General features: G+C 39.7%; 1 protein-coding gene and 1 pseudogene across 3 annotated transcripts in view; one reads left to right on the top strand and one right to left on the bottom strand.

Annotated features, from left to right (window-relative positions):
• Positions 1-7,233, bottom strand: part of EPM2A (EPM2A glucan phosphatase, laforin) — a 100,472-nt gene extending 93,239 nt beyond the window's left edge. Inside the window, exon 1 of one of the 3 annotated variants that reach the window (XM_041744190.1) lies at positions 5,361-6,734. In XM_041744190.1, the coding sequence (XP_041600124.1) occupies positions 5,361-6,075 (715 nt within the window). In that variant the 5' untranslated portion in view covers positions 6,076-6,734. Of the gene's footprint in view, positions 1-5,360 lie in introns of all 3 variants that reach the window. The other 2 variants (XM_041744191.1, XM_041744193.1) reach the window with 2 other exon arrangements.
• A 9,621-nt stretch (positions 7,234-16,854) lies between these two features.
• LOC121485825 lies at positions 16,855-17,150 on the top strand (annotated as a pseudogene).
• The last annotated feature ends 8,908 nt before the right edge of the window (positions 17,151-26,058 follow it).

Raw genomic sequence — 26,058 nt, forward strand, 5'->3', positions numbered from 1 at the left:
CAGTACACATTTTGTGGGGAGAAGTGTTTCTCCTCTGCTCCAAGAAGTGTTTGCTGTTGGACATGCTCATTGTACTCCCACCTTCCTGGCAAGAATGATTAGTTCAAGGAAGGTAAACTCCAGGTTTTCCCCACACATTTTTCTAACTAGAGCTTGAGGGAAGAATATATTTTCTTCTCTGGCTTTGAATATGTAAGCCTGGAGCTCCTTGTTGGGAAGTCTAGCTTGGTAGAGTCCACATGAGAGAATGAAGTCAAGCATTTGCTTGACTGGAGTAAAGCAAACCCAAGGGGAAGAGAGACAGCTGGAGAGTGAGTGAGGAGAGAGAGGTTAAACTCTATGCTTCTTTTAGTTTGGTTATATGAGTTAATAATTTTTTAGGCTGGTTCATACTTTGTTTCCATTACTTGTGATCAGAGTCTAGGTTAATATAACTAATGTAATTTTAAACTGTGAGATGAGGTATGAGGGAAAGAAGAGGCATTATGAGAAAGACTGAGGGAAGAGTTAGAAAAGACTTCTAAAAAAAAGCAACAGGTGGGATGCCTGGGTGCTCAGTGCTTTAGCGTCTGTCCTCAGACTCAGGTCATGGTCCTGGGATCCGAGGACAGAGTCCTTTATAGGGTTTCCCGCAGGGAGCCTACTTCTCCCTCTGCCTATGTCTCTGCCTCGCTCTGTGTCTCTCATGAATAAATAAAAATAAAATCTAAAAAAAAAAAAAACAGGTAAGAAGAGACCTAACAAATACACAGATGCCTGGAGAAGACTGTAAGGAAAGGTTTCCCACACACCTCCTTCCAGCCCACCCTATCCTCAACATGAATTCAGTATGCTCTAAACATAGGAGGGAAAGGTCTTTCTGGAAAGGGCCCCAGTGGGGTACAGGCAAGAGATCTAGGTGAAACAGATCTTGAGATATATGGTCCCCCAGTAGAGGTGAAAGTAAAAAAGAAGAGAAAGAAAAGGCAACTCTATTTAGGAATAAAATATGCTAAATATTTTTCCCCATAGTAAGATTTCATTTGCTTGTTTTTCTGGTTTTACTTTGCTAATGGTAAGCACCTAGAGCCTGCTGGCTCCCCAGCCTCATACCCTACAGAGGGAAACCCCTCTGCAAAATCTGCCAAATTACACAGTATCCCATGCATGTCCTCCCATTTAGAGGGGATTTGGGGTAAACATAAGCAACTGAAATAAGAAACTAGTCCAACTACCTACGCTAATCAATATATTCTTTATTCATAAAAATGGTCATCCAAAGATTGTCCAATATTTGAGGAAAACCTATAGTATAAAAAAAATTGCCCATAAAGGAAAAAAAAAGTTAATGCAAGACAGAATCAACTTTTAATGTCATTGGAAAGATTCAGAAATTAATTGTATCCATACAGGAAAAACAAGCAACTCTGAAAAACAAACAAACAAATCAAAGAACAACAGGAAAATGTAGAAGACTAAAAATATGATTGCCAAAATTTTTTTTAAAAATCCAGTGTAATGACTAGGTAATGGAATAGCTAGTATTAAAAACCATACAGTGTTCTGGGAAACACTGTCCGGAAAATGCATCCAAACACAAATCATGGAAACTATAAGACAAAACTTAAAAGATACTCACATGTATGCAGAAGGTACATTACTTGGCTAACAGACATTTCAGAGGAAAGAACAGAGAAAATAGGGGAGGAAATGAAATAATTAAAAATCTCTCTGAGTTGAAAGATGCAATTCCTGAAATGGAAAGAGCCAGCCCATTGTCAAATGATAAACAAAAGAGAACTCAGATACATACTGGTAAACTAATTTAAGGAAAGATTGTAAAGCCTCAAAAGGGGAAGAAAAAAAAACATTGCATATAAAGGAATGGGCTTAGTTTGACATCATAATTATACATTTCATTGGGTACTACAAGGTACTGAAGCAAAGCCTTCAAAGGGAAAATTAATTTGAGACTAGAATAGTCTACCAAATGTTCAGTCAAGTGTGAGGGCAAAATAAAGACATTTTCAGGCATTTAAGAGCCTGGATATTTTATCTCCCATTTACTGTTTCTTCAAAATTATTTTAGGATACAATCCAACAAAATGACTAAGATATTTAAGAAAAAGGAAGACATGAAATCCAAAACAATGTAACACAGGTATTCAATTAAAAAAAAAAAAAAAGTCCCAGATAGCTGTTCTCTGAAAGCTATACATCAGTGAAAATGAGAACAAGAATCCCAATTTTTCAAGGCAAAAATTTTCCAAAAAATGAGAAATTTGCATTCATCAAATACCACAATCAAGCTAGGAAATTTTGATGATCAATGTGTTGCTTCTGGTAAAATAAAAATAAAAATAAAAAATAAAAATAAATTAAGGAGAATTTTTAAGAGATTTTATTTATTTATTCAAGAGCGACACACAGAGAGAGGCAGAGACACAGGCAGAGAGAGAAGCAGACTCCATCCATGCAGGGAGCCCGACGTGGGACTCGATCCCAGGTCTCCAGGATCACATCCTGGACTGTAGGTGCCACTAAACCGCTGAGCCACCCAGGCTGCCCTTAAGGGGAAATTTTTAAACAAGTTGTAGAAGAACATTACCAGCTAAATATGAAGTAAAACAAACCCTGGTATCATTTTAAGTAAAATCTGATCACGGTTTATGGTGAAGAGAAAAAGAATTTTTCCTCTTGGTAGCACAGGTTCCACATCACAGAATTACCTTTCCTTTTTTAGGAGTCTAATTGCACTAATTGGTTCTGCAATAATTATTTCCTAATTGTAACAGTAAATATAATGACAATTAACACTTATTTAACACTTAATATAAGTCCCATTCTAATTCCTTTAGACTTATTAGCCAGCTTAGTTCTTTCAGCAACAGCACAGAAAGGTGAAGTAACCTGCCCAAGGTTATACATGGGTTGGTGACCTCAGGCATCCTGTTCCAGAATCCTTGCTCTAAACACTGGCTAGGATGCTTCTCATGATGCTCTTTGTTAATTTACCATTCTTAGAATCAACCTGTCAATCTAAAACAAGAAAGGATAGCCACAATTATAAAACAAAATATAAGTTATATAAAACGTACCAATGTAGAGAAAGTAATTAACCAAAGGAAGGACAGGGAGAAGAATGTGTAGGTAAGCTATCTTTTCTTATCCTCTTAAATAGGACTTTCTACATAATTGAATCACTGTAACAGAATTTTCTATATAATAGCAAGTCAACAACCATATACGTATATAGTTTTTATATAAAATAAAAATAGAAAAATCAGCATGGTCGAAGAGGTAGTGAACTTAATTTCCTTATATTTCACTGGAAGTATGATGGTTAAATTTATGCATAAATAGCTGCTGTCAATAGATATGTCTAATTTTAATTTTAAAATGTTATTTATAATTTATATAGTAACTCAGAAATCTAAGAACAGAAAAGTTAAACTTGATACATTAATAGCAAGATAGGCAAATTACTTAGAACTTTGGAAGGAATATCAGAAAAGCTAAAAATAGAAAAGGAGAGGTGTAGGGAAGGGGAAGTCCTTAACTTTTATTAAAATTATCAGATATTTTACTGTGAAAAATTATATAATATTATCGATAAAAGTAGTATCCTGTAAAGAAGGGCATAAACTGGTGAGGATTCCTTCCCTTTCTGGCATGGTAATACAAAATGACAATGAATGGCACCTGGCCATAAAACCCAGTGGGACAAGGATAATATATAAATGCATTATAAAATACTCATACTCTCGGGGCACCTGGGTGGCTCAGTGGTTGAGCGTCTGCCTTGGGCTCAGGTCCTGATGGCAGAGTCATGGGATGGAGTTCGGCATCAGGCTTCCCACAGGGAGCCTGCTTCTCCCTCTGCTTATGTCTCTGTGTCTCTCATGAATAAGTCAGTAAGTCTTAAAAAAAAAAAAAAAAAAAAACTCATGTTCTTTACTGATGGTTTCCACATCATTATGGATTAAATGGCCCATTTTTGTCATATAAACTTCTACAGAGACATTCATTTAATCAGCTTTGGACAACTACTGAGTCACACAAGTCCAATCCTCTACTTTGCACACCACATTTAAGGAGCTAAGTTCACATATGGCAGACGCGAGCCTGCACTGGTATAACCTTTTCAAGGTATAATTTGGCAGTCCTCATTGGAAGGCAAAATAAGGCCACGCTCTGACCTCGCCATTTCTCTCCGCAGAGTCTACCCTACAGCAACACTGCCAAATACTCTATACGCGGACTTTCAATTAAGCTAATTACTGTTTTTAACAGGGAAATGAAAACCACTTAAAAGTGTACTTAGATGCACAGTATTTTGTTGCCATTGCGCAGCCCGCGTGGCTCTAGCGGTTTAGCGCTGCCTTCGGTCCAGGGCCTGATCCTGGGGTCCCGGGATCGAGTCCCACGTCGGGCTCCCTGCATGGGGCCTGCTTCTCCCTCTGCCGGTGTCTCTGCCTCTCTCTGTGTGTCACTCATGAATGAATAAATAATAAAAATTTTTAAACATGTATTTTGTTGCCATTTAAAAAATGAAATGCATCTATACCAAGCGACACGAAAAGGTATCCACAACATGCCGTTAAGCAAGAAAAGGCAAGATACGGACTAACATAGAACGTGTGTGAGAGGACACCGGAGAGGTAGGTAGACACACACGTACTGGGCAGTACCAAGTGGGCTTAAGGTGTGGGGAGGAAACAAGTTTTTACCTTGAAATTTGATTTTTTTTTTTTTTACAACTAGCTTACATAGGCTTTTTTAATCTTAGGATATCAGAGCATATCTCAATACATTTTTTTAAAAACCCAAAAAGAGATGCACTCAATGTCTTTGCATTCCGTCCGCTCCCAAATCTAAGAAAAAGGACTCCTATGCGGTAAGCAGCAGGGGCGTTAGCGGAGGGGCTGGCTTCCCGGCTGGGGGATTCCTCCGCGCCCGCGGGGGGCGGGGCGGGGCGGGGCGGGGGGAGGGGCGCCGGGGAGGGAGGGCGCGCGGGGGGAGGGGCGCCGCGGTGGAGGGGGAAGGGCGGTGGAGGGGCACGGCGGCGGGGAAGCGGGGGGAAGGGGCGGGGGCGGGGCACGGGGGCGGGGTGCGCGCGGGGGGAGGGGCACGGGGAAGGGGCGGGGTGGGGGAGGGGCGCCGGGGGAGGGGCGGGGTGGGGGAGGGGCGCCGGGGGAGGGGCGCGGGGGCGGAGACGCGCGGGGCAGGGGCAGGGGCGGGGGCAGGGGCGGGGGCAGGGGCGGGGGCAGGGGCAGGGGCGGGGGCAGGGGCAGGGGCGGGGGCGGGGCGCCGGGAGGCTGGCGCGGCCTGCGCGGCGGCGGCGGCGGCGGCGGCGGCGGCCGAGGCCGAGGCCGAGGTACCTTCCCAGGAGAGCTCTCCTCCCGGCTCCCGCTTCAGGAACTTGTACCAGAAGGTGTCCACGCGGGCCGGCTCCGCCCCGTCGCGCGCCGCCTCCTCGGGCGCCAGCTCCACCTCCCCGAGCCACAGGCCCGGCTCCTGCAGCGCCCGCGCCCCGCCGCCCGCCGCCGAGCCCGCCGGCCTCAGGCGCACGGCCCCGCGCGGCTCCCAGCGCCCCAGCTCGGGCCGCGACCCCACGACCAGCAGCTCCGGCGCGGCCCCGGCGCCCGCGGGCGGCACCACCACCCCGAAGCGGAACCGCATGGCGGCGGCGGCGGCGGCGGCGGCGGGGGCGGCCCCGGGTCTGGGCCGCATCACGCGGGACACACGTGTCCCCCCGCGGCGAGGACGCCGCCCGCCCCCCCCCCGCGGCGGCCTCCCGGGAGCCCCGCGGCCTCTTCCCCAAAGACTCGAAACTCCGTGGACGCGGGCCGCAGCGCAGGAGGGAGGCGGGGTCCGGGCCCTGAGCAGCCCCCAGCCGCGCTCGCGGGCCTGGAACCGTCCCCGGGGGCCCTGCCGGCCTGAAGGTCGCTCTGGTGGGTGGAAGAGGCGCCGCCCGGAGCCTGAGACAGCACAGACTCGCTTTCTGTTTTTCAAAGACTGTTTCAGTTTTAACATCCCTAAAGCAGGTCCGGAGTAAATACTTCCAAGACCTTCCCAAAGTAAAACAAAGGCCATTCTACGATTGCAAATGTGTGTCGATCATTACTGTCTAATGGCACTAAAATAAAACTTGTTCAAGAATTTGCTTTCAGTAAACAACGTTTACTGAACGTTTTTTATGTAACAACGTTACATAAAACGTTTTTATGTCAAATACAGATTTACAGCTGTTTGGTCAAAAAAAAAATGGGTTGGGAGAGGTATTTAATTTTTGTTACTGCCTTAAGATGACCATCCGTCCTGTTTACGTATTTGTTACTTTTTGATTCTTTGATAAAGTTGTTCTCCTGTTCTTACATTTGTGTGTTCACCAACACGTAACACAGCAATCTCTTATTCCAAACTAGAGACATATAAAATATCTCTAAGTCACATTTTTACGAGTATTTGAAACCCTGTGAAAAATTGGGGGGGGGGGGGACCAAAATTTCATGCATTCAGAATATCATAAGTACAAAAAAGAAGAATAAAAATGTAAACCATACGAACTCGATCTCTCAGTGGAACAGTCAGTAAACTAATCTGCTTCACTCTTAAAGATTGACATTCCACTCACTGGTTGGTTGGTTGCTAAGCTAAGGATAAACACGAAGAAAAATGTGAAGACAGCAAGGCTGGCCAAACACGGCTGATTCAGTACCAAAGCACACATTAAATCACAGTGGCATGTGAGTCAGTTTATTCAAATTGCTGTTACAAAATATTCTCAGACTAATTTTGGGAAATTAAGAGTCATTTGGCCATGCAGGAATCCTGGGAGCTGACAGGTCAGGACTTTATTGTGTTGTGCTATGCAGCCTGTGCTGTATACTTTCCAAATGGCATTATTCCCACCAGCTCGTCCCAAGTGAGTACTGCCCATTCCGTGGATAAAATAGCAACAAGAAGGAGGAGAAGAGGGAGAAAAGGAAAGAAGGGAGGAAGGAAAGAAGAAAGGAGAGAGAAAAGGAAGCAGGGAAATAAAAAAGAAAAGGAAGGAAGAAGAAAGAAAGGAAAGAAAAGAAGAAAAAGAAAGAAAGAGAAAAAGAAAAGAAAAGAAAAAGCAAGCGGACAATATATTTGTTCAAGAGGCATTATTTTCTTTCCTTTTCTCTCATCATAAAGGAGTAATTTTAACAGTTGGAAGTACCCCCTTTAATCCCTTATAGAGGATATACTTCCAAGGCCTTTCCAAGGTAAAACAAAGACCGTAATTCTGTGATTACAAATGTATCTCATTCATTATTTTTAATGGCATTAAAATAAAACTTGTTTATGTTTAATAAATAAAGCTTATTTTATGGCATAGATTGAAATATAGTACAAATATGATGGCTACATTGTGAATTAAGTAAGATGCAATTGGAAAGAAGAACAAGACCAGAAGGACATATTCCAAAGCCTCAATCATATTTTGTCAATCGTTTGTCAAAAATTGTAATAGCCATTGAGCCCTTATTATGAACTAAGCCTGTGGTTTTCAAATTCATATTATCTCATTTAATTCTCTCACCAATCCTATGAAGTAACAAATATTATATTTCCATTTTAATATTTGAGGGAAAGGTGCAGAGTTTTAGTAAGCAGCCCACAGCAAGGAAGGGACAGAGCCAATGCTGAAAGTCATTCTTTCCACTTACAGTTAAAGGGATATATAATACACATAATGTATACATAATTTGATTTCTAGGAAAATCACTTACAGAATGCCTTTAAATCCCACCATACTTAAGTGAGGTATTCTCCACTAGCTCTTAATGAAAAATAACTTCCTATAATTATTTCCTATAACCAATTTCATCCTTAGAAATGATGAAAACAGATGAATCTAAAATAATCCAAGAGTCTATAAAGACACAAATATCGCGATATTTAGAGTGGATTTGACCTCAGACCCCAGAAAATACTCATTGTTACTCCTTTATACATCTACCTTGTTGACAATGGAAACACAAATTTGAAAAGTCAACGTGGAAACTTTCACCAGTTATTAAGCTGCATTATTCCCAGCTTTTTTTTTTTCCTGGTTGAGTTTCTCCATGTGATATTTCTTTTTACATTTCAAAGAATCATGGTTTTTAATAAAAGTGATTATTTATGGAATCCATTTGAGGTCAGATTCTTAATGCTCTGAAGACAAGCTGAATTTAGAGCAAGAATGAGCTCAGTAAAGTAACATAATTCTGATAATAATTTTTGGAAGACCAAACTAATTTGTTGTCACTGAATTTCATTTCTATAGGGCTATCTTATATATAGCCATGATATTTCTTAAAGAATGGGTGATAAATTCACATTTACAGTTTCAGGATCCAATTCAAATGTAAATTCTTTCAAAGCTCCCTCAGGGAAAGCTATTATTTGCAACTATGGTAATTTATGTTTTCTGAAGCAATCTTTCCACTAGTCAGTGAGTTATCATAAATATTCCTTTATAATATTGTATATGTATACACACACTCACTGATGCAAACCATATTTCACCCAAATAGTTCAGGGACCGTTATAAGCATTAGTTTATTACTTGTCAGAACATACTAAGAGTTAAATGTGCCACATATACTATTTCCAATTTTGTAGCTTAAAACAAGTAATAAAAACAAACAAAACCTTCCTTAGAGAATTTGATTACAGCTCAGAAATTTTGCATATTGCAGCTTACTTTTTTCTGAGTTGGAAAATTGTAGGTTAAGCTACTTGAAAATCCCTTTGAGGATCTGGAGCAATAGACAGATTTGAACTATACTAAGGCTTTGTCCAAAAATTCCACATTTCTCAACTATTTAAAAAATCCATGTCCTTTGTTAATACATATAAAAATCTCCTATCTGCAGGAGATTCCAGCAATTCCACTTCCCACCCCATCCCACCATATAGACAAGTACTGCACTTTTATTGTATCACCAAGAGTCAGTTTAGCCATGCATTTTTCCTGTAATTTATGCTATAGAAATATTGATTTTTGTTAACAGTATAAGTATAAAATTACATTGAAGCATATGCCTTTTCAAAAGACATTGACTTGTCCCTTCCCTGGCACATCCCACCACCCTCCTACACCTGCTGGTGTCAGCATTATAACACCCACATCTCCTCTGGGCACTTCCCAACAGGTCGATCAAGCCTGGATTCTGTTAGGCAATGACCTCAACTGGCTTTTCCTAGGGAAAGTAGAGGGTCAAGCCAGGTGGCTGGACCTTGAGATTAGAGACACGGTTTAGAGCTTCCTTCAAATTGAAAAAGATCCTCCTAGGTCTGTGGGAATTTGAATGGCAGGCTAGTTAGCACCTTTCTCAAAAAGGGTAGAGGGTTTGATAACCCTTAGGAATAAAAGAGTGGTGGCTGGAAGGGATGATTTGAAACTCTCAAGGGACCTTTCAAAGAGTTTGAGAAAAAGGAAATAGGTTAGCTAAAAGTAGAGCTGGCTCATTTATACTTAAATGGGGAATGGAGAATAAGGTTGGGAAGGACAGCAGGGCAGGGGGGCAAAGGGTGGGGGAGGCAAGCCTGGCAAGTACTTTTTTAAGAATTTGAACACTTTCTAATCCACCCTTTGCTTATTTTCCTAATCATTGTATGTGTTTATATCAAAAGTAAAAAATATTTTAAAAGTGAGACTATTTAGGGTGCTTACTTCTGACATGGAGAAAGGAGGACAAACAGGCTGGTTTGAAAACACTGCTTTACTTCAACTGGACGCTGATGAGGATCCTGCAAAGGAAAGCAAGAGTTGGTAGTAACTGGAAAGGAGAAGACTGAAGTGAAACCCCATTGACCTTCAATAGGAAAGAAAGGATAAAGCAGGAGCTGAGTAAAGACTATGAGCTTCCCTGGAAATGCAGAAATAGTTGAGGAGGAGGAGGTGTACTCATACTTTAATCGGTGGAACTAGCCACTTACTCAAAAGTATATACTTGCCCAAACATGCACTATGGACATTGTCAAAGTATAATTTTCCAAAATGACTCTCATATAAATTAATGAGGGAACCAGAAGGATGGTAAAAATATTTCAAAAAGAACTACAGATCTAATGTATATAGACTCTGAAAGACTGCTAGAAGATTACTAGATTAAATACAAAAGTGATTAATTTCCCACTGAGCAATAAAACTGTAACCTTCGGATTTATCTATCCTACCTCACAGAAATCACTTGCATCTTAAACAGATAAACATCTACAATATTGAATATATAGCTTTGGGGGTGAGGGCCCTAACCAATAGTAAGTAGTAACATAAAGCAGGCACAAATAATCTTGTAGAGAATGAAATAACTCGAATGGACCCGGAGGACACTGTTCCAGCGCGCAGGACAGGCAGTCACCCTACACCTCAGTTCTAGGTTTTGGATACTTTTTCTTAACAATGTATAATAGGGGCACCTGGTTGGCTCAGTGGTAGAGCTTCTGCCTTTGGCTTAAGTTGTGATGGGGGTCCTGAGATCAAGTCCCACATCCGGCTCCCCACAGGGAGTCTGCTTCTCCCTCTGTCTCTCTTTCTATGTCTCTCATGAATAAATAAATAAAATCTTTTTTAAAAAAAAACGTATAATAATAACATCTTGATTACTGAACTCCTATCTACCATGGGCTAGGCACTGAGCTGAGTGTCAAACACATCTTATTTAATCTAGTCTGCATTTCTATGATGTAGTTATAATCTCCATTATCCAGAAAAGAACACAAATTGTTTGAACAGCAACTGATTTGCCTAAGGCCATACAGCTAACAAATGATGAAGCAGGAATTGCACCCAGAAATCCCTGACCCAGTAGCCTCTGCAGTCAAAGACTCAGCACATGGTTGTGTAACTCATATCCAGCACAGAAGCCCTGGGAGGAAGGGATGAGGGGTGCAGGGGCAGTGCTGAAACTCAGTCCATACTGCACTTGCAAAGCCTTTTGTTCTGGGTCCCTCTTTCCTCCCATAAAATATCTGCTCCTGGGTAAGCCTAGCGCCACCAGGCAAATCTACATATAAAGTCTTGGGGGCTGTGATTGCTCAAGGCTAACAAGATTCACTATTTCCTTCTCCTGGCTGGGAATTTTTCCAATTCTCAAAAAGGCATATATAAGCTACAGCCCTACTCTAAAAGTGTAAAAACAAAAGCAAAAGAAAGCAAAACACACACACACACACACACACACACACACACACACACACAACTGTTTAGATACAGTTGGCAAACCTCAATACTACTCATTGGGACAGATCCTTAGTAAAATTACAGCTGTAAACAGCATATATGCAGCAGCCTGGACAAATACAGAGGTCTCTAACTAGGTTTAGAACCTAGGGACGCCTGGGTGGCTCAGCGGTTGAGCGCCCCCTTTTGGCCCAGGGGTGATCCTGGAGTCCCGGGATCAAGTCCCACATGGGGCTCCCTGCATGGAGCCTGGATCTCCCTCTGCCTATATCTCTGCCTCTCTTTCTGTGTGTCTCTCATGAATAATAATTAATTAATTAATTAATTAATTAAATAAAACAGTAACCTAGACGTTATATACATCCACTATGTCGATATCGTGGGCCTTTGGACTCTGCCCTGTGGGAGAGTCTGCACTCTCTGGTTATGCAGGAACTGCACCAGACACTCCACAGTCCTTCTGTAGCTCAGGGAACTCCAAGAGATGAATGAAACAGGAAACAAAAATTCAAATGCTTCCTTCCTTGGAAGAAGGCCAGAGACCACTATTATGAGAGAAACAGTTTTCTTAGTCTGATTTAGCACATTTCCCTTTAATTTCAGGTAACTGTGACCAAATAGAGTGAGGCATTATTCTCCCTATGCCTCCACATAAGAAAGGGCTTGTAGGATTTACAAAGGGGGGTGGAGTGGGATAAGGGTAGGGTGAGTTGGTTGCTCACCCATCCTCTGGATGGAAAAATTGTAACAACAGCAACTGTTGTTCCCTCTGAGGTAAGTAACATAGTGGCGGCAACATCATTGGTCCGTGATCTTAGACACTTGGGGGTACTCTCTGTAGCAAAGGGCACGAAACAGCAGACCACAACTGTCAGGCATACATGACTTTTTATTTAATTCGTTGCCAAAATATAAATATTGGAAAATTTCACAGGAATGTCCAAATTTTTGTCTTCTCCTGAAAAACTAGATTTTGCAGGAAGGGGCCACAGTTTCCAAGGCACGATGGGCTGGAGCTGAGAAAGGTCTGCCTCCCCCTTTGGATGCGCTTGAACTCCTGACACTCCAGTCTCCACCACGCCCACATTGTCTCCCTGAAATTGGGGCCAAGTTGCTGTTCATCCTCATACTCCAAGAGTTGTTGTTGTTGTTGTTGCTGCTGCTGTTGTTTTTACTGGTTTTCATGATAGCATTAAAAAGAAAGTATCAAAGATATGGACATATTGGAAACTTCCTTTGTTGTTGATTAAAATGTAAAATAGTGCAGCCATTTTGGAAAACAATTTGACAGTTCCTCCAAAGTTTAAACATAGAGCTGCCATATGACCCAGCAATCCCACTCCTTCACAAGGTATGAAAAAATATGTCCATTCAGAAATCTGCAAGTGAATGTGCATACCAACATTATTCCTAATAGCCAAAAACTGAAAACAACTCAAATGTCTATCAACTGATGACCAAATCAACTAAATGTGCTATATCTGGCCATTAAAAGGAATAAAGTAAAAAAAAAGAATAAAGTACTGATATATGTTATAATATGGCTTGACTTTGAAAATGTTATGCTGTGTCAAAAGGCCAGTCACAAAAGACCACTACATATATTTCTTTAAGATTTTATTTATTTATTCATGAGAGACACAGAGAGAGGCAGAGACACAGGCAGAGGGAGAAGCAGGCTCCATGCAGGGAGCCTGATGTGGGACTCGATCCGGGGTCTCCAGGATCACGTCCTGGGCCGAAGGCAGGCGCTAAACTGCTGAGCCACCCAGGGATCCCAAGACCACCACATATTATGTGATTCCATTTATTTGAAATGTCCTGAATAGGCAAGTCTACAGAGATGGAAAGGAGATTAGTGGTTGTTCCAGGTCAGAAAACAAGGGGAGAATGGGGAAAAATGAGGAGTAACTGGTAAAAGGCACAGGGTTTTGGAGAGGGAGTGTTAAAAGTATTTTAAAAGTGGTTGTGGTGATGGCTGCACAAATCTGTAAATATACGAAAAACTATTGGATTATACACTTTAAATAAGTGATTTATATGAATAATATCTCAATAAAACTATTACCAAAAACAGCAAGTCAACTATTAGATCAGCTGTGGGTCTCTTTAAGTCATTTGAGTTTTGAACTCCTGTTTTTCAAAGGAAAATGCACATCAACCTGGTTCCTAAGAACCGAGGAGGATTTGCTCCCTCCAGCATACTCTAAGGTACTGATTTGGTTAGGTTAGGAAGGTTAGGAAGAATAACCTTTTTATTTTTTCAAATTCTTCCATAAAGGACAACTATTTCACAACAGACAATCAACATACAAATACTTTTGAAGATTTATTTATTAATTTGAGAGATGGGGGGGAGCGGAGGGAATGCAAGCACAGGGGGAAGAAGCAGAGGGAGGGAGAGAGTCTTAAGTGACTCAGTCCAAGCTGAGTGCAGAGCCTGACATGGGGCTCCATCTCACAACCCTGAGGTCATGACCTAAGCCAAAACCAAGAGTTGGTTGCTCAACTGACTGTATCACTCAGGCACCCCAATATACAAATACTTTTGAGGTATACAGCATTGGTTAGGTGACTTGATATGAACAAATGTAAGATGTGATTTTTGCTCTCAAAGAGTTCATTGGTATAGTTGCTGGAAATAAATACCACTTGAAAAGCCAAATTATAGCACAATAATTAATTTCTTCAAATTTAACAATACTAAATTACCTGTCACCAAGCAGCCACTGACAACTAGCCACAGGCATTGTAAATGTCAGAAGAGGACTGCAGCACCAAGGACCTGGATGGGTTGGGTCTGATATCAGGTCATGAAGGACTTTCAACCAGAGCTTGTAATGGACAGAAAACAAGAAAGAAGTGGAGGTGAAAGGACACTGGTATTCCAAGTCAAGTAACCGCATCAAGAAAAGCAGAAAGAAAATCTCAAAGCATGTTTAAGGTAATGTTAGATTAACACAGGTAAGGATCCCAGAAAATGTTTTTTCTAAGATAACTATATGACATATTTTGCATTGATCAATTACATGTTAAACTAGTTATATGCTCTCACATGTTTCACAATTTTTAATAAAAATAATAAGGAAAAAAGCATATTATAATGACCATATATTATTATTATATGTTATATAATGAAGAAATGGGAAATAGAGAAAAGAAAATATCTTGGGTTTTCACTGTCCAATGAGAGAATATCAAATTTATTAAAATCAAGAGGTGAACCATTTCATACACTTTAGTTCAATATGAAGACATGAGCTCAATTATGCTATATCATAATAGCAAGAATTAGTATATTGTAAATTGTTCTTTTTTTTAAAGATTTTATTTATTCATGACAGAGAGAGAGAGAGAGAGAGGCAGAGACACAGGCAGAGGGAGAAGCAGGCTCCATGCAGGGAGCCCAACATTGGACTCAATCCCAGGTCCCCAGGATCATGCCCTGGGCTGAAGGTGGTGCTAAACCACTGCGCCACCTGGGCTGCCCTATTGTAAATTGTTCTAATCTATTTGCTATATTAGCTGTAGCAGTGAGTATATATATGAGTGCACCACCCACAAGCTTAGCAGGCAAACAGTATTAATCATGGCAAGGCTAATATATATTTAATATTCTCATTTAGCTATCAAACTTCCTGAAGTATTATTAAATTAGGTACATGAGATTGCTTTTTTAAGTAAATATCTTTGGGCTGCAGTAATATTCTTTTTAGAAAGTATGATTTATTATCACTTTGGGGAAAGGATTGATTTTCCAGAATCTTTAATTTTCAATAAGTGTCCAGCTCTGACATAGTCACTGCAGGGCCAGTAAATTCACCTGGAAAAAAAATACTGTGGTTTAATTAAGTTTTTATGTGCCAGGTGGAGGAGCAATTGATTCTATGATCAATTTAGAAATTCCTCCATAGAATGAATAAATGAAAACATAATTTATTTCACCAGATTAATGCCTTGAATAATCAGTTTCATAGAATTGGTTTACCACATTGTCCTAAGTTAGAAAATTCAAAGAAAGAACAATTGTATTCAGGATGGCAGAGTTTTAAAAGCCAGAAGGAGCTCCATGTTCCAGTCTCTTTGATACATAAGGAAACTGGGACTCTTATAAAAACATTTTTTAAGTTTCTCATTTATTTGTTTTCATCTATACATCTAAATTTCTAAAACATAAAGGATTATCAGAGAGACACATTTCCTCTTGTTCCCATGCTCTTCCTCTTCATTCTATGTGGTAACTTCAAGTGTTAATGGTTCATCCACCAGAACATACACCATCAATGACTGAGAAAAGTTATTTTCTTCAAGAAAATAAATATTAGTGATATTTTGGTTTTGTGAACAGTAAAATGATAAAGCTTTTTAAGAATATCTTCTACTAAACTTTAAAGGTTATAGTTCCACATATAATCAGCATTTTAAACCTACTTCTTCCCTTGAGATATTCCAGGAAATTGTATTGTCCTGGGTTATGTTCAAGAGCAATCTTAAAATTCTTTAGAGTAGAGAAATTTATTATCCTACCTTCTTTCCAGGTTAACCCATCCAAAAAAAGGAAGAGGATCTTTGACACTTTGCAACAAAATACACTGATCCCTGTACTCAGGAACTGGAGGTGTATCATTCTCATATGTTACTTTACCTTCCAGTGGGAGGACAATCCCCCTCCCCACCAAGGACCTCAAAGTAAATGGGGATTGATCTTGATGCTGTTCCTTATCTCCCCAGCCAGGAGACCACTAGTCTTACACCCCACTTACTTAAGATGAATCTCTAAGATGAATCTCTCCTCCCAACTTCCAACCTATGAGATATTCCCTATTGTTTTCTCTTTCTCTACACACTCCCTTCAAGCAGCCTTTTGGGAAAGGCTGAAGCATTAGGTGTTCAGTCAGGACGAGGTGATGATTTGGTCACAAAAGTCCTCAAGATATCCATGACCTAAAACCACCAGGGTTTATGTCCCTCTCATATCACATGTCCTTCTTGGGTTGGCAGCATATCTGCCCTACGTCGTATTTACTGCATGTCCTCCCAGAAAAAAGAACAGGAAATGGTGTATAAATATCTTAACTTCCTTGCCCCTAAAATAAGTTAATTCTGGTATGTCCAAAATTCTGGCTTCCTTGAGTTTCCCTGATGGAATTAGGCTATCGTCATCCACAGTGGTAACTGGCTTGAAAATATACCCTATATCATCTGCTTCTGTTCCTTATCTATTTCTCCACCTCTACTGCATTTTCATTCCCTCCCAAATAAACTCTTTCACTGAACCATATTTGCCATTTGTGTAAATCACAAATGATTGAGTATCAGTTAGTTTCATGTGTTTCAACTTAATACTTGAACCTAAATCCTTGATTTAGGATTTGCTTTTGGAGCACCCATATAAAGAAACTAGGTTTCACCTATTTTTTTGAATTTTGTAGAAATGAAACCATGTTGCATGTTTTCTTTTGTAACTTAAGCCTTTTGCTCAACAGTGTTTTGGAAACACATACATATTGTGGCATGTGAGTATATAGTTCAATTTTTTTTGTTTATGTACAGCATATTTCTTTGGTTGAATATCCCATATTTTATCAATTTCATTGTTAATAGATGAATTATTTTCATATGGCCCTATTACAAACATAAAGCTCTTGGGCGTCTGCCGCGGAAACAAGATGACAAAGGGGATGTCATTGTTTGGAAAGCATTGCAATAAGACGCACACGTTGTGCCACCACGTGGCTCTAAGGCCTACCACCTTCAGAAGTCCACCTGCAGCAAATGTGGCTACCCTGCCAAGCGGAAGGGAAAGTATAAGTGGAGGGCCAAGGCTAAAAGCTGGTACTACTAGCACCGGACCAGTCGAATGAGGCACCTTAAAATTGTATACCGCAGATTCAGGCCTGGATTCCGTGAAAGAACGACACCTAAGCTCAAGAGGGCAGCTGCTGCAGCATCCAGTTCATCTTAAGGATTTCAACGATTAGTCACAATAAACATTCCGGGTTTAAAAAATTAAGAAAAAAACATAAAGCTATTAACAGCGTGATATGTACATCCTGGTGTACATTTGCACAAGTGTCTCTGGGAACCAAAACTATATAAGTAGTTCTGTAAAAGTAGAACTCCTGGGATCCCTGGGTGGATCCCTGGTGGCTCAGTGGTTTGGTGCCTTCGACCCAGGATCGAGTCCCACGTGGGGCTCCCTGTATGGAGCCTACTTCTCCTTCTGCCTGTGTCTCTGCCTCACTCTCTCTGTCTCTCATGAATAAATAAAATAAAAATAAAAATAAAAAGTAGAACTGCCACCATAGAGTATGTTCATAGCTTATTTGTTCTTTAAGTAATATTCAAAATAGGAAACAATAACCTTTATTGGGTGCAATCCAGCATGTACATCTTCTAAATCTCTACTTTATATACAGCAGATCTTTAATGTAGCAGTTTTAATTCTATGCAGACCTGAGTTGGAAAGCAGACCAAGGCTTCTGATTCCTCTTAGAGTACCTTCTTCTGTATTTTCTCATTGAAGAGTATAATCTCCCTAAGTTTACCCTTTTCTTCAACCAATAAATAAATCTAACTCTTTTAGTCATTTCTTCATAGAAACTTTTCCTATGCCTCTAATTATTTCTATTGCCCTCTTCCAAACTGCCTCCAAATTTTTCAGATCCAGGGTGACCATGTAACTTATTGTCTAAAACAGATAAATTTTGAGGATGAAAAAAGATGGTAAAATAGTTAACAGTGTTAATTGATTTACAATAGATATGAACTAGATTCATCCCACGCAAACCAGAATGGACTGTTGCCTTACTCATATTACATTTTATTTAATGTGTTCTCAAAACAAATAAAATGCTTCTGGAGGACTGGCACATATTATGTATTAAAGAGGCCTGGTTGGCTGCACAACACATTACCATTTACAGCCACTCTCAGAAACTTTATTATTAATTTATTATGCATAAGTAACAACACATAATGATATTTCTAAGTAGGAAGGGTAAAACATTGGGCTTTTAGTGGTGATGAGGCAGTTTCAGCTAGGTTCCAACTGTGTCCTTCAGGGAAACTATGATTGCATATTTGATCTTCAGTTTGGCTACAGAAACAAATTTCAATGGTAGTTTAGTATAAAAAGGAGGTTTTTCTAAAGTATTAGCTGGTTGCTAAGTAACAATGGGAAAATGGTAAAATCAGGAAAATTTTACTAAATTCCCTTGTATTTACTGGCTTCAGAAAACAGCTCTCTTTTAGATAGGACCTGTTTGATAATTTGTACTTGGAAAACTGAAAGTGTGACATTTTTCTACAAGCAGAAATATGCAAAACAAAACTATTTTAGGCATAAAGAAATTTCACAGGGTTAGTATTTGTTTATACAGAACAGTCTAAATTGCACCTCATTGTTTAGATAAGCAAAACATCTGAATAAAAATGCAAAATATTTAGGAAAATGTCTAATTTCTTCAAAATACTTGAATGTTCTTAAATAGTTTGGTAATAATAGAAGTGATCATTTAATAGGAGCTACATTGTGGCAGTCACTGAGCTTCAGATTTTGGTTACATTCTCTAATAAAATCTCCTTAACTAGAAATCATGATTCCATTTTGCTGGTTAAGATACTGAAACTTAACTGGTTACTTAATTTTTTTCTCTGTTACAAATTAGCAAGTGGCTGAGTTGATACTTGAATCCAAAGCTTTTGACTCTAAAGGCCTTATACTTTTTTATAAAATATTTGGAGGCTTTGATTTTATTGCTACCTCATAAAAAATGCTACAGTTCAAATGACATTAAATTAATTACACAGCAGATATAGTACTGAGAAGTGAGGAAATCAAGGTTATCAAAACAATTCAAAATTATATAAGTAGAGATTTAGGGATCGACTTTTAAAAATAGAAGCCAGGAGCAGCCTGGGTGGCTCAGTGGTTTAGTGCCTCCCTTCGGCCCACGGTGTGACCCTGGAGACCTGGGATCAAGTCCCATGTTGGGCTCCCTGCATGGAGCCTGCTTCTCTCTGCCTGTGTCTCTGCCTTTCTCTCTCTCTGTCTCTCATGAATAAAATATTTAAAATAAATAAATAAAAATAGAAGCCATACCATCCTTGAAAATGTATTTCTAACCTAAAAAAGTAATTATTAATATTTAATACTAAAAAAGTTGAATTAAACTAAGAAGTACAAAAAGTACTATTTTCTTAAATGTTGATTTCACATTCTTGGGAATCAATTTAAGCAATTGGGGGGCATATGTATTAATTAGTGCAATAATGTAGATAATCAACAGGAAGAATTTAACTCCCAAATTCACAGAGGTAAGATCTTTTCTGGTTGCCTCTCAAGTCTATCCATTTATTGCTATGATAAAGATACACTTTGGTGGAGAAGTTTTTTTTTTTTTTAATTTTTTTATTATTTATTTATGAGAGTCATACAGAGAGAGAGAGAGAGAGAGAGAGAGAGAGGCAGAGGGAGAAGCAGGCTCCATGCACCGGGAGCCCGACGTGGGATTCGATCCCCGGTCTCCAGGATCGCGCCCTGGGCCAAAGGCAGGCGCCAAACCGCTGTGCCACCCAGGGATCCCGGTGGAGAAGTTTTTAATTCATCTTGTATGACTTTGATATTATTCTGAAGCAGAAAACTTGAAATCTTTGGAGTAATGCTCCTGTGCAACCTAACCTTTTCAAGATACACCTAACATTTTCAAGATATGAAAGTAGAAGCTTAAAAAAGCATTCTTTATCATGGTTTTCACTGCCTATCATGCACAGGAATTCTTTTGTTTTCTACTTGACTCTTCCATCTAATTTCCATAAGCTAATTACTATTTCATCTAATCATCTTACCCTCTGACCTACCTTCTTTTATTTATCTTAGTTTTTAACTTCTAGCAAATTCTTTTGAAATATCTGAACCACGTTAGCTATATTTCTTCCTTCACAGTATATTAAGAGTGATCCGTTATTAGGAAAAAAAGTTATACTTTAAAGATCTAAGATCTATATGTATAATGAATTCTAGCCTTGCTGAGAATAAATACAAAACTAATTACTATGGTATGAGGGAAAAAGTTTTCAATAGTCAGAGAACATATAAGTTCTCAAACATAATACAAGCTACATCTTCAGTGGAAAATATTAAAAATATCAAGATAATTTTTCTTTTTTTTAAGATTTTATTCATTTATTCATGAGAGGCAGAGAGAGAGAGAGGCAGAGACACAGGCAGAGGGAGAAGCAGGCTCGATGCAGGGAGCCGGACGTGGGACTCAATCTCGGGTCTCCAGGATCACACCCTGGGCTGAAGGCTGTGCTAAACAGCCGAGCCACCCCAGCTGCCCCAAGATAATTTTTCTACTCACTATCTAGATGTGATTCTTTTATTGGAACTAAGCTTAAGATAACATGAAGAAAACTGGACAATAATTCTGACTTAGTGTCTCAAAATCAAGAATGGATGGATTTCTAAGAAACTTATATGACTTTAAAAAGAGGTGAAAGGTAGCATTTTTCTTGACTTCTGAAATTTGTAAAGTAATAAAACAAATTGTAGAGTATTATAAGGAATATCATTTCAGTGTCTGACCAGACAATACGATTTTGAATGATTTAAGGATTTGCTTAAACTACAATATCATAATATTTGGGATTGACAAATCCTAAAGAGAATTAGTGAGTCTTTTTCAATGAAATGAAAAACCGTATCTGTTTAGTATGTGTATGTGCTGAGTAATAATGTTAGGAGAAAAATGGGGATCCCTGGGTGACCCAGTGGTTTAGCGTCTGCCTTCGGCCCAGGGCATGATCTTGGGGTCCTGGGATCGAGTCCCACATTGGGCTCCCTGCATGGAGCCTTTCTCCCTCTGCCTGTGTCTCTGCCTCTCTTTCTGTGTGTGTGTGTGTGTGTGTGTGTGTGTGTGTGTGTGTGTGTGTGTGATGAATAAATAAATAAAATCTTTTTTAAAAATGTTAGGAGAAAAATAAACCATTAGATGGATAATGAGGTCAATAATAAATAACCACCTTGTGGAATCCCTGGGTGGTGCAGCAGTTTAGCACCTGCCTTTGGCCCAGGGCATGATCCTGGAGACCCTGGATCGAGTCCCACGTCGGGCTCCTGGTGTATGGAGCCTGCTTCTCCCTCTGCCCTCTGCCTGTGTCTCTGCCTCTCTCTCACTGTGTACCTATCATAAATAAATTTTAAAAAGAATTTTTTTAAAAATAATCACTTTGCAACGTTGTCTGGCTGTGTGTATGTGTATGTAAGACCACTAATGGGTCTGGGGATGGAGGAAAGAGATCACTCTAGTCAAGTAGACATGAGAAACCCCAAATTATGAGGATGTGGATAGGAACAGTGGCTACTAAGAGGTCATCTCATGGGGAAAAAGTGGCAAGAAGATATTTAATGTTTGAGATAAAAAAAAATAGGTGACTTACTTAGAATTATTTGTCTGGATTTGAAAGTATTCAGTAAGCACCAGCTAGGTATATAGCCAACATTCAACAGGCATGCAGAGGCTTTAATCATGGTTGTCAACTATAATAAGTCCAAACTCTGCTTCCAGAAAAAGTAAAGGATTCTGTTAGATCATGGGCCAGGAAACTGGTCAATGAGACATTCACCTGTTTTTGTAAATGATGTTAGTTAGAACACTGGTACGTTCACTCATTTGCATGTTGCCTTTGGCTACTTTCATACTACAATGGTAGAGTTGAGTAGATGCAACAGAAACCAAATGCCTCCAAGCCTAAAATGTTTGCTATCTTATCGTTTACAGAAAAGCTTTTCACCACTGCTCTACACCAGCACTATTGACCTATGAGGCCAAATAATTCTTCATTTCGTGGGGCTTTTCTGTGCTTTGTGGGATGTTTAGCAGCATCTGTGGCCTCTGCTCACTAGATGTCAGTAGCATATCTGCAGTTATGTCAACCAAAATGTCTCCAGATGTCACCCTGGGTTGTAATAGCATCCCTGATTGAGAACCACTGCTCTAGACAAATATCATTTTTCTAAGCTCCCTACAAATTTCTGACATGAATTTCTCTTTCACGTTGAGCTTACATAGCAACATATGAAAAAGCCAATTTGAAGAAATTTTTATTGAAAATATAGAAATAATAAAAAAAAGAATAACACTCTTGCTGCTACCTTTTCTACCTAATAAAACATGTATGAACTCATCCTTCTCTCATAGTACATGTCAGTCCTCCAGTCTAAGGCTAACTCCAACTCTGCATAATCTCAGCCCCTCTCATCTATTCAAGGGCATGCTAACAGCCCCTCCCCAATGTGCCACCAATTTTTCTTTCTTTACCAGATTAGATACATCAGTAACTATCTCTCTCATCTTGAAACAAACTAACTAAACCTCTCTCTTTCTCTGCTTCCTTCTATTTACTGTTCACATTTCTTTGATGCTATTTATAGTATGTCTTCTTGAGAAATATAAATCTTCAGATTGAATAATTATGATGAATCTCAAATGGGATAAATAAATAATCCACACCTAAATGTATCATAATGAAAACAAAGAACACCAATAATAAAGAGTTTATCTTAAAAGCAGGCTGAGAAAGAAAAAAAAAAAAAAAAGGAAAGAGAACTAGACTGACAGCTGTTTTCTCATAGTAGAAATGGAAGCCAGAGAATGGCCAAATACCTTTGAAGCACTTTGGGGAGTACTACTTACTCATCAGACTTCCTATAGAGTCTCACCTGCTAAGGAAGGTAAGGAATCTTCTGTCATGTTGATTCAGTTGTATCATCTTGAATATAGGGACAATGACAGTAGCAAAGTACTTACCCTGCTTACCTCACAGCACAATGAATAGATGCTCATTCCCAGTCATAGGATTAATTTTGTTCTTCATTGATCATGACTCCCTAATTATATACCCACTTTTTGCATTTTTATAAATATATTTCACATTAAATAAACGCGGTCATATAATTACTAATCTAATTTTTTGGCTTTGATAGTTTAGTATCAAAGCAAAAAAGCCATTGAATAAATTAAGATGTAATAGTAAAACATCCTAGGACCGATGATATATTTGAACTGTTCATTGTACAAATCTATAAACTGAACAAATTTACTTTTTTAAAAAGATTTAATTATTTATTTTTGTAGAGAGAGAGCAGGGAAAGGGTCAGAGGAGAGGATCTTTCAAGGAGACTTCCCACTGAGCATGAAGCCCCACACAGGGCTCAGTCCCAGGACCCATGAGATCATGACCTGAGCCAAAACCAAGAGTCAGACACTTAACCAACTTAGCCACCCAGGTGCCCCTGAAAACATTTACTTTTTACTTAAACAAGTAAGTGATAAAAACTTTGGGTATATTAGTATTAACCCAGTGGTTATTTATAAACAATATCTAAGGCAATTCTAGACAAGCAGATAGGTCAATGAGATGTAACTGAATAAGTTTTAGAAAGTGAAATTATTTAGGGACACCTGGGTGTCTTGGTTGGTTAACTGTCTGCCTTCTGCTCAGGTCATGATCTCTTGGGGTCCTCGGATGGAGCCCAGCCCCACATCCAGTTCCCTGTGCAGTGTGGTGTCTGCTTCTCCATCTCCCTCTGCCCCTCACCAGGCTCATGTTTTCTCTCCCTTTCTCAAATGAACAAATAAAATATTTTTTAAAAGGAAAAAGAAATTACTTAGCAACCACCAATTGTCAGGAGCTAGTAATATGATTGTAATATAGACTTACTACATTTGTGCTTGAAAAATTTTTAAATCTTTTGATGCTCAGTACCTATCTCTAGATACATAAAAAGATTTTTTTCTAAGATTTTATTTATTTATTCATAAGAGACACAGAGAGAGAGAGAGAGAGGCAGAGACACAGGCAGAGGGAGAAGCAGACTCCATGCAGGGAGCCCGATGTGGGACTCAACCCCGGGTCTCCAGGATCACGCCCTGGGCTGAAAGGCAGCACTAAACCACTGAGCCACCAGGGCTGCCCTCATAAAAAGATTTTTAAAATGTATTTATTTTATTATGTGGCAAAACATAATTTTTCCTCTTTTTTCTTATCATAATTTTTCACATAATGGAACTCACACACACACACACACACACACACACACACCTTTCCCACTGATTCCTTCAGGCTCTAGTCCATCCCAAACTAAAATAATCGAAGAAGGAATCTAAGGCTTTGGCAAAGAGAAAAAATTCAGAGACTCACCTAGCTTATGCTATAAAAAGGGAGTCTATTGGTAAGAGAAAGATTTGTCTCATGAATGTTTCTCTTTGAGGGCCAAAGGTAGCAAAGCACCACCCAGGGAGCAACTAAATGGGAACAGAGATAGTCTGGCCTCAGTATCTAGGCTGTTAACAACTGATCAATACTCTTATAAAGGAGTGCTTTTGGTAGGAGAGATGAGGAAGGCTTTGTACATGCAGAACTGTGGTATGTGCAGGCCATTCAGGAGATGTTAACTGGAAGACAATTGGCTCAATCACTACAGAGTTTAGAAGAGGTTTAGATATGGAAGTTACCAAATCTAGAGTATCTGAAGGTGAACAACAGTACATGGGATTTTCCAGTTAAATGGGCAGAATGAGTGAAGAAAAGAACCAGGGATGATGCTCTGGTATGCCCTGGTGTTAGGGAAGAGCCTGGAGATGGAGAAAGAGTATTTATTCATTTATTTGACAAATATTTCTGTGTTTGCTCTGTCTGATGCACCAAGATTGATAAAGGGAAGACAAATAAGATGTGGTCCATGCGCTTAAGAGAAGTCCAGCTAAGAGCAGCCAAAATAAATACAGGAAAAGTAGGAGGATGTAGTATAAGGGAAGATTTAGGAACAAGAAAAAAAAATTTAGGAACAAGAGTTTCAAATGTCACAGAGAGTTTGAGCAAGATAAGAACAAAAAAATACCCTAATGGAATTGAAAATTCAAATTTTCTGGGGGCATCTGGGGGCTCAGTCCATTAACAGTCTGCCTTCAGCTCAGGTCATGATCCCCGGGTCCTGGGATTTAGTCCTACATCAGCCTCTTGCTCAACAGGGAGTCTGCTTCTCCCTCTCTCTCTCTCTCTCTCTCTCTGCCCCTTGCCCTGCTCCTATTCTCTCTCAAGTGCACGCTCTCTTGCTCTCTCTCTCAAATAAATAAATTCTTTAAAAAAATTTTTTTTAGTCTTTACTGAGAATGATTTCTTTGCCTTTGTTGAAGGGAAGTCAAATTGCTCAAGGTGCTTAGTGATTGACACATGAGCTAATGCAGGGTGAGAGCAAACTGCTCTTTCAAGAGGCTCAACATAAAGAGTCAGGAGATAGGATGGGATGGATGGAAGGGAGGTGGACAGTGAAGCACATGTGGAGCTTTCTGCTTTGAAATAAGAGGGAGAAGATAATCATATTTACACAGTGAGGGAAAGTTAGTATGGAGATAGAATTTGGATGTACAGAGCAATAAATGCTGGTCAATGGAGCACATTTCGACTAAGGGCTAGGAGAGAAAGATGGAATCCCAAACACTGGCTCAGTGGATTAGCTTTGTTATCAAGGAGGAGTAAGTGTTTTAAGGAGAAAAAAAGGGAGGGATTGAGGACTATAGATGAGTACACATGCAGAAAAAGTTGGAATAAATATGGGTAGGAAAATGCTTCTTACCCAGTCTTCTATTTTCTGTGAAATTAGAACCAAGTTTCCCTGCTAAGAAGGAAGAGATGGAGATGCTCCAGACAGGTCAGGAACACAGCATGGCTGGGTGGCTCTGCATTCCTTTCAGTGTTTTGTCTAGAAAATACTTTTTTGACATTCAGTGTTATCAGCACCCTGACAGCACTCAATGAAAACAATGAGCTATAAGTCTCCACGAACTCTTTGATATCAGGACTTCCTA

The sequence above is a fragment of the Vulpes lagopus genome, chromosome 2 (genome assembly GCF_018345385.1).
Source record: "Vulpes lagopus strain Blue_001 chromosome 2, ASM1834538v1, whole genome shotgun sequence".
NCBI classification, from domain to species: domain Eukaryota; kingdom Metazoa; phylum Chordata; class Mammalia; order Carnivora; family Canidae; genus Vulpes; species Vulpes lagopus.